Source organism: Bison bison, unplaced genomic scaffold, assembly GCF_000754665.1.
Source record: "Bison bison bison isolate TAMUID 2011002044 unplaced genomic scaffold, Bison_UMD1.0 scf7180017861046, whole genome shotgun sequence".
NCBI lineage: Eukaryota > Metazoa > Chordata > Mammalia > Artiodactyla > Bovidae > Bison > Bison bison.
The window spans coordinates 2,890,597-2,903,114 of NW_011491618.1; the positions used below are offsets into that span (position 1 = coordinate 2,890,597).

General features: G+C 49.8%; 2 protein-coding genes across 3 annotated transcripts in view; one reads left to right on the forward strand and one right to left on the reverse strand.

Annotated features, from left to right (window-relative positions):
- Positions 1-7,324, forward strand: part of ETV4 (ets variant 4) — a 20,401-nt gene extending 13,077 nt beyond the window's left edge. Inside the window, exons 9-14 of one of the 2 annotated variants that reach the window (XM_010832500.1) lie at positions 140-214; positions 375-443; positions 593-765; positions 1,031-1,132; positions 1,565-1,675; positions 6,964-7,324. In XM_010832500.1, coding sequence (XP_010830802.1) covers positions 140-214; positions 375-443; positions 593-765; positions 1,031-1,132; positions 1,565-1,675; positions 6,964-7,281 — 848 coding nt within the window. In that variant the 3' untranslated portion in view covers positions 7,282-7,324. Of the gene's footprint in view, positions 1-139; positions 215-374; positions 444-592; positions 766-1,030; positions 1,133-1,564; positions 2,451-6,963 lie in introns of those variants that run through there. The other variant, XM_010832501.1, reaches the window with a different exon arrangement.
- The window catches only part of DHX8 (DEAH (Asp-Glu-Ala-His) box polypeptide 8), a 28,739-nt gene continuing 22,163 nt past the window's right edge, over positions 5,943-12,518 (reverse strand). Inside the window, exons 18-23 of the mRNA XM_010832499.1 lie at positions 11,612-11,767; positions 9,001-9,138; positions 8,383-8,511; positions 8,006-8,202; positions 7,338-7,517; positions 5,943-6,655 (exon numbers count right to left, since the gene is read on the reverse strand). Coding sequence (XP_010830801.1) covers positions 6,436-6,655; positions 7,338-7,517; positions 8,006-8,202; positions 8,383-8,511; positions 9,001-9,138; positions 11,612-11,767 — 1,020 coding nt within the window. The 3' untranslated portion in view covers positions 5,943-6,435. The remainder of the gene's footprint in view (positions 6,656-7,337; positions 7,518-8,005; positions 8,203-8,382; positions 8,512-9,000; positions 9,139-11,611; positions 11,768-12,518) is intronic.

Genomic DNA, 12,518 nt, shown 5'->3' on the forward strand with positions numbered 1-12,518 from the left:
CCCCCACTCCCGGGACCTGGGGGTAGGCGGGCCTCTGGGGAAAGAACTGGAAGGCAGGCTGGCATGTTCTTGAATGTGTGGGGACTGTCGCCCCAACCCCAGCCACCTCCAACATCTCCCTTCTTTCTCCTCCCTCCAGATGTCCCTGGGTATGCCTCAATGTACCTTCACACAGAGGGTTTCTCTGGGCCCTCTCCAGGTGACAGAACCGTGGGTAAGGCAGCCCCCTCTTCCTCTCCTGCCAACCCCTCCAAGTTGGAGGACAGAGTCCTGCTGTGGGGGAGGGGTTCCTGGCCAGGAGTCCCTCTGGACTCTCTGGGGTCTCGTATCAGCGAGCCCTCAGATCTGAATGACCCCCACACTTCCTCCTCAAGGCTATGGCTATGAGAAACCTCTGCGACCATTCCCAGATGATGTCTGTGTCGTCCCTGAGAAGTTTGAAGGTCAGAGAAGTGACTGCTCGAGCCCTCTGTGTCCCCCCAGGAATCACATTTCATGGGAAAGGGGCTGGAGAGACCCCTGGGGAGAGGGGATGGGGTTGCTTGGGCCACCAGAGGCACAAGCCCTCCACCTCTTTGTCTATGTTCCTCAGGAGACATCAAGCAGGAAGGGATGGGAGCCTTCCGAGAGGGACCACCCTACCAGCGCCGGGGTGCCTTGCAGCTGTGGCAGTTTCTGGTGGCCCTGCTCGATGACCCGACGAATGCCCACTTCATTGCCTGGACCGGCCGGGGGATGGAGTTCAAACTAATTGAGCCTGAGGAGGTGGGCCTCTCAGATGTCTCCACCCCTCCTCCCAACAGCGCTGGGGGCTGGAGATAAACCCTGGGAACTGTTGACATGTGCCTTCACCAGCACTGCTGCTTTATTTAACCTGAATTCCTGCCAAACTGGGGTCTGCAGGCTGGTGCTTAGCTGCAGGGCCAGCTGAGCATGTGCTCCAAGAATCTCAAGTACTCTTTCTGACCTGCCCCCCATATTTCCTCTGCTGAGCTGCCCTGGCCATCCCCCAACTATCCCCTGTCCCCAGGTTGCCAGGCTCTGGGGTATCCAGAAGAACCGGCCAGCTATGAATTACGACAAACTGAGTCGCTCACTCCGATACTACTACGAGAAAGGCATCATGCAGAAGGTCAGGGGTTAAGGGTCCAAGGACAGGGTGGGTGTGGGCTTCCCTGGTGGTCCAGTGGCTAAGACTCTGCACTTCCACTGTAGTGGGGGTGGGTTTGATCCCTGGTTGGGGAAGTTCTGTATCCTGTGAGGTGCAGCCAAAAAGAAAAAAAAAGACACAGGAGTTGGGGGCAGTGGCTGTGGGAAGGTGCTGCGGGTAGGAGAGCATCTCTCAGCAAGTTTGAAGGAGCAGATAATGAACCAGTCAGAAGTCCAGAAATTATGGACAACCCTAAGATTTTCCTCTCAAAAAAGTGATGAGCAGTAACGGAAAAGAACTGTGAAGGGAGGCATCTTCTTAAACAAAGCAGCAGGAGGAACCCACACATCTGCCTGGGCCTGCAGGGGGGCTGCTTTTCCACCCCTACATTGACCCAGCCCTCTCCCCCTACAGGTGGCTGGCGAGCGTTACGTGTACAAGTTTGTGTGCGAGCCCGAGGCCCTCTTCTCTCTGGCCTTCCCAGATAATCAGCGTCCAGCTCTCAAGGCTGAGTTTGACCGGCCGGTCAGTGAGGAGGACACAGTCCCTTTGTCCCACTTGGACGAGAGCCCCGCCTACCTCCCAGAGCTGGCTGGCCCTGCCCAGCCCTTTGGCCCCAAGGGTGGCTACTCTTACTAGCCCTTCTCAGCTGCTCCCCTGCCGCTGGGGCTGCTGCCTGTGTACATAGTTGAATTTGGTGTCGGGGAAACCCCCACTCCAAAACCCACAGATGTCTTTGGAGTAGATCTCCTCTGCCCATCAGTCACTCCGGCCCAGACTCTGAGCTGCTCCCCAGAACCGATGGGAAGGGAAAGGGGAGACTTCAAGCGTGAAGGTGTAGCGTCTGGGAAATTCCAATGGGGGCCTCACCTCTGGCCTTTCTAGGTAGGTCCTGCTTAGAGGCCAAGCCCAACTCCCTCTCCCCACTACAGAGAACATGTTCGTTCTCTTCTGGGGGACAGAGGAGCTTCCCCACTTCATCCCGTTGGAGGGGGGGGAAGGACATTGAGCTTTCCTGATCTCTCATGTTAGGGAGACAGCCACCTGGATCCTGTGCTTCCCTCCAAGCTGTGGCCCTAGAGGGTCCTTCTTGGCAGTTCTTGGTGCTCTGTGTTCCCAGGGGCAGGGGCAGGCTGGAGTGAGGAACCTGGGGTAGGGGAGGGCTTGCCAGGTAGAGGTGTTGGGGGGGCTAGCCTCTGCTCTAGGGGCCTCTGCCTCTCCTCTGCCTTTTTGTAGGCCCAGGCCTGGGGTTTCACCTCCACTACATCTGCCAGACCCTAATAAAGGCCCCTGCTTCTCCTGTGAGTTCTCCTGTGTCCTCTTTGCTGCCATGGGAGAAGGATCTGGGGTTTCAGAGACACATAACCAGAGTTTGGGCCCTGGCCCTGACACTTAGCCTCCCATATGGGTTTAGGAAAAACAAATGACCTCATTTTCTCTGGAAAACAGGCTCAGTGATAGCTGCTCAGACTTCTCCCTCCCAGGATTATCAAGAGGATTGTCTGAAATATCTCATGTATTGATGGGCAGCCATCTCCCCGCCCAGGTTAGGGGAAGGGGGACTGATGAGAGCTTTGAAGCCCTCCTGGGGCTTCCTTAGGCAGGGTTTGGTCTGTGGTTTCTGTGATCACAGATAAATTCCCATGACCGTGCTACCCATGTGTATAAACCCCAATTGTGTGTCCCCTCTCCTGCTGTGGCTCCAGGTCACTGTTTTGCTGAAGGTGGGGACACAGTTTGTATGGAGGGGAGCGGGAAAAGTCAGCACCCAGGCAAGAGGGTACAGGGAGGCTGGAGCAGCCCTGAGCCCTGGGTCCCGGCCAGTGAGGAAGAGCATGCCAGACTTTCGCAGGAAATGGGAAGGGAAACAGCATGGATTCTCCTTGCTCAAATCTGGGGGGAGAACAGAACCCTGGGCCACGTTTCAGGTTGGGAGGTGGGAGCCCAGGCTGAAAAAGTGGTGACATCTAGAAAGGAAGTGTGATAAGAAATATGACAGGGCCTGTGGAGGAGGGAGGGGCAGGATGGGCAGTCCCTGTGTAAACAGCGTCCTAGGAGCCAGATTCAGGTGAAAACAGGTGCTCTCCATCCAATTACATCAGAACCGCAGCGAACATCTGCACTGAGGCGGGGCCAGCCTAACCACAGCTGACACTTCACTCACAGCCCCTGTCCAGTACTCAGGCCAAGACTGCAGGAAGAGATGCCTCTTGACCACTGCTGCTGCTGCTGCTGCTAAGTCGCTTCAGTTGTGTCTGACTCTGTGCAACCCCAGAGACGGCAGCCCATCAGGCTGCCCCGTCCCTGGGATTCTCCAGGCAAGAACACTGGAATGGGTTGCCATTTCCTTCTCCAATGCGTGAAAGTGAAGTCGCTCAGTTGCGTCTGATTCCTAGCGACCCCACGGACTACAGCCCACCAGGCTCCTCCAACCCACAGATAAAAAGCAATGTTATTTTTCCCCCCCCAGAAACAGAAAACAATGTGCTAACTTTACAGCAATAGACAGAAAACTAAAAAAAAACAAGTTTAAAAAAATACATAATTGTACACGAGTGTTCGTCACTCAGTCACATCCAATTCTTTGTGACTCCGTGGACTATAGCCCACCAGGCTCCTCTGTCCATGGGATATCCCAAGGCAAGAATGCTGGAATGGGTTGCCATTTCCTCCTCCAGGGGATCTTCCTGACCCAGGATGAAACCTGGGTCTCCTGCATTGCTGGCAGATTCTTTACTGTCTGAGCCACCAGGGAAGCCTGTAATTGTACATGAAACCTAGGCTGTCACGGTGAGAAGAGGTGTAAAGGTCAAGTGTAAACCCTGAGGTCCCAGTAGGTGCATTATGAGGAGAGACAGGGTCCTGGGAAGGTCTCCACGGGCCGAGACATGTGACCTCTGTCCTCTGGAATGCTAACAAGCCTCTCCTCACAACTCTGTTCAAATCCTTATACATGGAGGGCACTGCTCTGAGGAGATGGCTACCAGACCACAACCACGACCACAAGAGAGAATTCTCTGGCTGAAGGAATGACAGCCAAAACCGAACCACGCTCTAGACTGGATGAAGGGAAACCCTGGACCAAGGCACCTGACCCAACAGGAGAGCTGACACGGCCCATAGGATGGTCCCCTGACACACAGACAGGCACAGACTCAGCACAAGTGCAGGGGCAGGAAACTCTGGAGCTAGCTCCCGCAGGGGTGGGATAAACAGCAAGAAGATTGCAGCTCCTTGCACGAGACCCACATCCTCTTCTGGGCTGTCACTCAATCTCGGGAAACATTGCTTCAGGGAAGAGAAACAAGGGCCCCATTGTGTAGGAGCAGCAGGCGGGTCCTCCTGCCCAATCTGGCCAGGAGCCCTGTTCCCTCGAGGAAGGCTCAGCAATGCTGCCTACACGCTGTTTCCTCATGGACAGTAAAAGGTCAGACCCCTGCCTTGTTGTCAGAGCAGAGACGGTGACCCCAGCTCTTTGGGGAGATGTTCAAGAACACCCACAGAGTTTGGGTCCTTTTTGCTCACCTTACCCAGAAAGATGACCAGCCCGCTGTCTGTCAGCCCTGGCCTGCTAAACATCCCCTTTTCAAATTCAGCTTAAAATCCAAACCTCCTTTCTTGGCGGTGATGACTTCAGAGGTGCCAATGCCGTCAGTGTTGGTCACCCTGCTGGGACAGGTGGGCTGCCAAGCCCAGAGTTTGTTCCTAAACCAGACAGACCTGGCCTGGAATTAAGACTGGGTAGCCAGCCTCTGCTTCTGCTTCAGTTTCCTCCTTCTCCCCACAAGGCCTTAAAGGATCTTTAGATCCTCTGACTTCAGCTGCTGGCCTAGGTTTCCTGAGAGGCACACTGAGACTCACCAGAGCTCACTCAGCTAAATGAAGGGGCAAGGATCTACTGTCAGCAGACTCTGCTGGGTTGTTTCTGAATTGCGTCCTTAGGCTGGTCTGCTTCCCAACAGCAGCCTATATTCCTTCACATCCTAGTAGGGTGTATAGTCTCCTTTAGTGTCTAACGTACCACTGTAGAGTAGTTCTAGTATTTACGTCATTTCAGAACTCTCAAGTGTAGAGAGAATGGAGGCAGCTCAGGCCATAACACAGGATGTGCCCAACCCGCCAGGGGTTTCTCCACCAGACCAACTTCTGCAGCCTGGCCTGGCAGCATCTGCCTGATGGTCTTCCAAGTCCAGAGGCTTCTCAGGAAATGTGAGCAGGGCCCTGGGAGGTGGCCATTCCCCAACCAAACGCTAGGAGAAAACCACCAAGCACGCGGCCAGGAGCACAGGTCCTGGGCAGCACTAACAGGCTCTGAGAGGTGTGACATTGATTTTCACTTTGGGGTGGAAGGAGAGAGGCTTTGACCAGAGAAAACTCTGTTAAAAAGATCAGGGGGATAAAAATAAAACCAAAAATAAGCTGAAAGTTGTGTCATTACTTGTGTGTTTCAAGAGGAAATAGGGCGCACTGCATGCTGTGAGTTTGGCAGGCGGGAGAGGGAGCCAGGGAGAGCCTTCTGTATTCAATACGCGGCATCCGTAATCACTCAGGCTCCCAGAGCAGAATGCCTGTACAGTGGATGTGGTTAATCACGGTGCTGTCCTCGAAGCTCTGGACCAGTGCTGATGCTGAGAGATAAGACTGGAGGTCTGGGTGTGCATCACCCTTCAGCCCAAAGAGCCTCAGGCTCTGGTTTCAGGGGACTCTCCACTGAAGCCTCAGATAATAAATCTCCCCACCTTCAGCCCAGGCCAATAGCCTAAACTTTCAGCTAAAAGCAACAGCTACAGAGAACCATTTTTGTTTCTTTATGAAAATAAATATTTGCAGGAGGTTAAACAAAAGGACAGGGGCGGGACAGGAGTATGAAGGAGGGGGAGGCCAACACTTTGGGTGAGCTTCATGGCTCCCTCTTCTACAGAGTACCAGCCAGGGCCTCAGGGCCCTCACTGAGTCCACGAAGCAGACGCTTGTGGCTCCCCTTTCCCATCCGAGAGCTGCAGAAGTTTCCCCTTACTTGGGGATGATGCAGTGTGTACCCCATGTCGGGTGTGAGCCCTGATGGCCCCACCTTGGGGCGGTGGGACCTGGAGGCTCTGATCACACCAGGCGTAAATCCCTGTTTCTGTTACCACCAGGGAAGGAAGGAGAGTCAAGTTTAAGAAATGCCCAGTTGAGATATTCAGCCACCAGACAGCTGTATCCTCAGGACCACCTTCTCATCAGTAAGAGCAAGGCTGAGCCCTGGCCCAGGGCTGCAGGTCAGGCCAACAGATTCTTGCCTTTCAGCGCCGCCGGAAGGCTCGGGATATTCTCCAGGCATTGGGCTCCTCATAGCGGTTGTACAAGGGTTCCAGCCGTTGCTGCTTCTTCTGCTTGCTTAGCTTGGTCGGGTCAGACACCTTGAAGAAGGCCGGCGCAAACTCCACAAGCCACCGGGGGTCGATGGTGGTGACCTCACGCATGTACTCCTTCGTGGTCAGCACCAGCTCATGATACACCACCCTAAGCGGGGCAGAGAGAGAGCTCAAACCTCCAATATAGGACCTGCTCCATGGGCAAGTCACCCTGGTCCCTAGCGGGCCTCAGCTGAGCTTGCACTTGACCCTCTTCCCTCTCCGACCTGACCCCTGAGGAGACCGGAATCTGTTTATGACAGCCACACCCCAATACTGAGGCGTCTGCACACCTCTCACCACAAGAAAGCTGCCGGTTCCAATGAGTTAAGTGACACAGAGCCAATCACATTCCTTCTCCGGACCTGTTTCCTGCTCTGTGAAGTGTGAGGGTGGTTTTCTGGGCTGTCTCCACAGAACTCCAGGACCCTGAAGAGGACTTGCGAAGCTGCCTCATGGGAATGGGGAAAGCCAAGCAGGCCAGGCTCTATGTCTCCAGCTCTCTTCTGTGGCACAGTGGTTTTAAATCAGTTTTATGTTAAGGTGGGTAAGATTTCAATTTTTTTAAAATACTATTTGAAAAAACAAAAATTTAAGCACCTTACTAGATCTCTGAGATCCTTCCTAGCTCTCACCCCTGTGATTTTATTTCTCTCAACAGGGCCTGATATTGTGTCTAATTCAGGCTTCTGCTGCTCTAGAAACATAAGCGACGTTAGGAAGTGCTGGTTGTGAGTGGGGACACAAACACAAAGGGCCAGCTGATTCCCAAGTTCACTCCGTCCACCTACCATTCGGGCTGTCTGTTGAAGAGAGCACTGGACGGATGGATGTAGACCACTTGCTGGTCGATCAGTGTCCGGTAACCCTCCTGTGGGTCTTTTTTAGCAGCGTTCCGGAAGAATCCACTGCAGATGGCCTTCTGCACTCGGACTGTGGACTTACCACAGGACACCACATCCAGCTTGTGTCTTGCAAGAGAATAAGTCAAGAGAGGACAAAGATGGGAGACCACCCTGCTTTCTGAGGGTCTACGTTCCAGAATAACAGTACCCAACACCCGCCTCGTGGAGCCTCTGGAGTTGGCACTAGGACCCTCCTTCCAGCCCTAAGTGCACTATAGGGGCAGCTCGACACAGTGGGCAAGATGGATGCCACAAGAGCCAGACGTTTTGCCTGGGTTATAATTCAACCCAACTAATAATGTCACAGATGCTGTAAACAAAGAGCATTTTCTACAACTAATATATCATCTTCCTCTTAGGAACTTCCTAAAGTGACTCTCAGCCCCATCCTCACCTGGGAAGGAGTACAACAGAGATGCAAAAGCTGGAGGAAAAGAGTTTTATGTGAGGAGCAAGAGTACAGGTGCCTGCAGCTTCACAGACACATGCAGAGACACATGCACACGGCACAGCATTCAGGAGACTCAACTTGAGCAGAAGCCACCAGGTGTTACCTGTCCATTATGCCCAGCATCTGCTTGCGAATGTCCTGGGCCCGGCGCAGAGAACGAGCCTGGATAAAGTTCTCATAGCACCATGGGTTGGAGAACTTGTTGTTCTTCCAGGAGTTGTACACAGCCAGCAGGGTGAGGTGGTCCCCTTCGGTCTGGTGGAATTTGGCCTTCTTCTGATCTGCAAGGGCTTGTTTATCCTGCAAGCAGTGGGGAGAAGCTCATTTCCCACCCAAGCTACTGACTGAACACCCAGCAGTGCCGGGACACCCTCCATGGCCCACACTTGATTGTGTGCACATTAAGCACTCGGGTGGCAACAGGCTGATTTTACCCAACTTCGCCTGACCCCTACACGAACACAGGCCTGTACTCCTTACTTTGGGCCTGTAGAAGACGTTCTGCACAGACAGCATGGACACAATGGTCAGCATTTCCTCACTGCAGCCCAGATGCACAGACATGATCAGCATTTTGCACAGCATTGGCTCCAGAGGGAACTCTGCCATCTAGAGGGAGAAGAAGAAACTACAACTGTGACCCTGGGAAAGACCCAGCTGGAGTCGTAGATCAGAGTGGGTAACAGACAGCAGGAAGTTTTTACCCAAGCATGATGATGGGGGGTTGGGGGGAGGCGGGGGATGCCTCGCTCTATTGGAAGAATTTTTTTTTTAATTTCCCAAATAAATTTCAACAAAATGTATATGACCAAGATTATAACTACTGTTGGGTAGGTGGGAATTTTATAGACATCTTTTCAAAGGCTAAACTCAATTACATATCATGAGGTAAGATTAGTTGGATAGAATTTCTTTTTCTGTAAAGAAGAAATAGTTTCAACTTAATAGTGGAAAATCCAGGTTAAACACAGGCATGCAGAATTCTAGTCAAAGCTTATCCAGGGCCTCAGAGCTTAATTTTTTATACAGAACAGAAAGAATGGAAGGCTACCCAGGGAATCTTCCCCAAAGCACCAGAGGCTTAGGGCTGTCCCCTACCCTGCGGCCCAGGCGAGTAAGCAGGCCCTCGTCGTCCAGGGCCCCCAGCGTGTACAGCTGCTCCATGGCTGTGATCAAGGTTTCCATTGGCGGGGCATCCATGAAGTCAAAGGACAGCAGGTCATTGATGCCCATGGCCTAGAATAGAAGGGAACAATGTGTAGATGACAGGGTCAGCCTCACCAGTGCTCACATGGAGGGAGACTACTTGTCACCTTCTTATTTCTTCAACTGCAATTAGGAAGCTACCAGAGAAGCTACCAGAGCGATTAGCAGGAGGGCTGGGTCACACAAACCTCAAGACTGTTAGAAAACACATACTTTCTTGGGAAACATTAAAAAAAATACTCTCAGAATATACAACTCAAGAACCAAAAGACAAAAATTTTAAAATGGGCAAAGGAAGACATGTCTCCAAAGATATATAAAAATGGGAACAAACACAAGAAAAGATGCTCAATATAACTAGTAATTAGGGAAATGCAAATCAAAACCACCATGAAATACCACTTCATACCCACTAGGATGGCGACAGCCATAATTTAAGAAAGAAAATAAGTGTTGGCCAGATATGGAGAAACAGGAATCCTCATACATTGCTGATGGGAATAAAACGGTGTGGCTGCTTGGTGATTCACCAATAAGTTAAATACAGAGTCACCAGGTGATCTAAGAATTCCACTTCTAGGTATACACTCAAAAGAAATGAAAGAAGGGACTCAGGACAAATACTTGTACATTAATGTTCATAGAAACATTACTCACAATAGCTAAAAGGTAGAAACCACCCAAAAGTCCATCAATAGATGAATGGATAAACAAAACATTGTATATACATACAATGGAATATTACTCACCCTTAAAAACAAATGAAATTCTAATACATGCTACAGCATGATGAACCTTGAAAACAACAAGTAAAATAAGCCAGACCAAAAGGACAAATATGTGTGATTCCTTTTATCTGAGGTACCTAGGCTAAGCAGATTCATAGAGACAGAAAATAATTTGGTTACCAGGGGCTGGAGAAGGCAATGGCAACCCACTCCAGTACTCTTGCCTGGAGAATCCCAGGGACGGAGGAGCCTGGTAGGCTGCCATCTATGGGGTCGCACAGAGTCGGACACAACTGAAGCGACTTAGCAGCAGCAGCAGGGGCAGGAGGGAGGGGGAAGGGGATAGTTCAGCTAAATGAGTACAGAGTTTCAATTTGGGATGATCAAAAAGTTCTGGAAACGGATAGTAGTGACAGCTGCTCAACACTGTGAATGTACTAGTGCATGTAGGTAGTGCCACTGAAATAGACGTTTTAAAAGATTACGATGATAACGTGTTATATATTTTATAATTAAAAAAAAAAGAACAGCTTGCCCTGTCTCCTGCATACATAGTATCTCTTGTGTATCTAGAAAGAGCCCTGTGTGCCATGTTAGGTGGGAGGGATATAAAGAGGACTAAGATAGGGTCTCTGCTCTCAGAGTTCACCATGGTGACACACAAAACCACATGCAATCACCAGCCTGCCACGGAGCAGGCATTTGATACATCTGTTAGCTAATTTTATGAATAAAAGAGACAAATGATACACTATCCAAATGTGTATAAAGGCAGGACCTAAGCTTTCTGTTTCTTTCCCACAGAAGTGATGGTGACCATAAACCCAGCAGGTGTTCAATAACTGCTTACTGTATGAATAAGAACAACAAGGAATTATGTTAGCAATCAGTAAGTGTTGTGCCAAGTGCCTTTACCTGCACTATCTCATTTATCTTCACAGGAGAGACTATTAACAGCTCCCCACTTTGAGAGGAGAATACAGAGCAGAGAGCCGAGCAGGTAAATTTACCAAAGACACACAGCTCAGAGCAGAACTTTGAACCACAGATGCCTCTCTGTTCTCACTTCAGAGACTGGAGCAGGCTTTTTTTTTTTTCTCTGAAGCTCTGTTTTAGCCTTTCGTACAGGGAATGAATAATAAATTACAACAGAACACTGTGCATTAGTAAAGTGCCAGGGCTCCAGGGCAGCACTGGAGTCGGGGGGGCGGCGCTGGGTAGGGGTGCCATCATCTGGGAAATTACTCATGCGGCTCCCCCTGCCAAGAGAGACTGAAGGTTCTCACTGGGGACTGAGAGAGGAAGAGCAGTGATTTAGAATGAAACCCAGCCCCAGGGGGCCAGTCTCAAACCTGTAATAACAGTTGTTCCCTTGCAAAGCTTTTGGATTGGGGGTTTTGCTTCCATTTTAAAAGAATAGAATTGGATGTGAAAGTTAAAGGGTTGAGGGAAGTGAGTTTGTCCACAGTTTGGCACTGGCTCGATTTTTCTAATATCCTGTTAGAAAGATAATGCTCCTAACTAAAATCTTTTATAACCAAATATCCTGCTGGTTATGATGGCAAGAAAAAAAAACATCACAGCACACACGCCAATTTAGCCCCAGACCCGCGGTGGAGAGGCTGTTATCACAGCCATTTGCCTTGTACCCAAAGGGACGGGTTCCATAAGGTTACTGAAGTATTTAACAAGATTCATAAAACCGAGATCCATTCACTAAGGCCATAGAATTGGACTGCTCCACCAGCCCATTCTAACAAGACAGTGATTTCTACCTTGAGCGAGAGCACTGTGCTTGCTAAGTTGGTTCTCTGAATTTCTGGCACGTTGGTGGTCAGCATTTCATCTCGGTAGGCACGTTCTGTGTACAGCCTATAACACTTCCCTGGGCCTGTTCTCCCAGCTCTGCCAGCTCGTTGCTTTGCCTGAGCCTAGAGGGGTGGGAATAAAAGCCACATATCTGTTAAACATTCCTTAATGGCTTCACCCAGCAAATGTGTAGAAAGGGGGGCACTTTGCAACGGGGCAAAACCTAAAATGGGGTTTATTTCACTTCCTCTAGGACTATTTCCAAGAGTTCCTACCACCGCTCTTAATCATCCCCACTCAGGGAACTCTGTTCAAGTGAGGCCAAATATTAATACAAGCAAGTGAATAGAAGAAATACTGTAAAGATCACAGAAATATACCTTCAAACTAATGTGGCACAACATAAATAAGAAAGCATAAAACCAAATGACAAAACCCACCCTCCACCATAACCAAAAATGTAAGTGAACTGAGTAAATATAATGTAATCACACCAGTGAATGACTCTGCAGCTGTTTTAAAAATCAAGTTTTTGAGATGCTCAATGACAGATGAACAGGTTCACTCATAGAGGTGGAAAAGCAAGTTGCCAAACAATACTAATTTTATTTTTTTAATCCTAATGAAAACATACAAACTATCAGAAATAAAAAACTAGGAAAAAAATACCCTAAAATGTTAACTTTGGCTAACTCTGATGCTAGGCTTGTAGATGAGTTCTATTTTCTTTAATAAATATCCAATAATGAACATATATTACCTTAATTATCAGGAAAATTAAATATGAATCAAAACCCACATACTTACTACACTATTAAAATTGCAATCTAAAATAAACATGAAAAAGGATGGACAAGAAAAAACATCATAAAG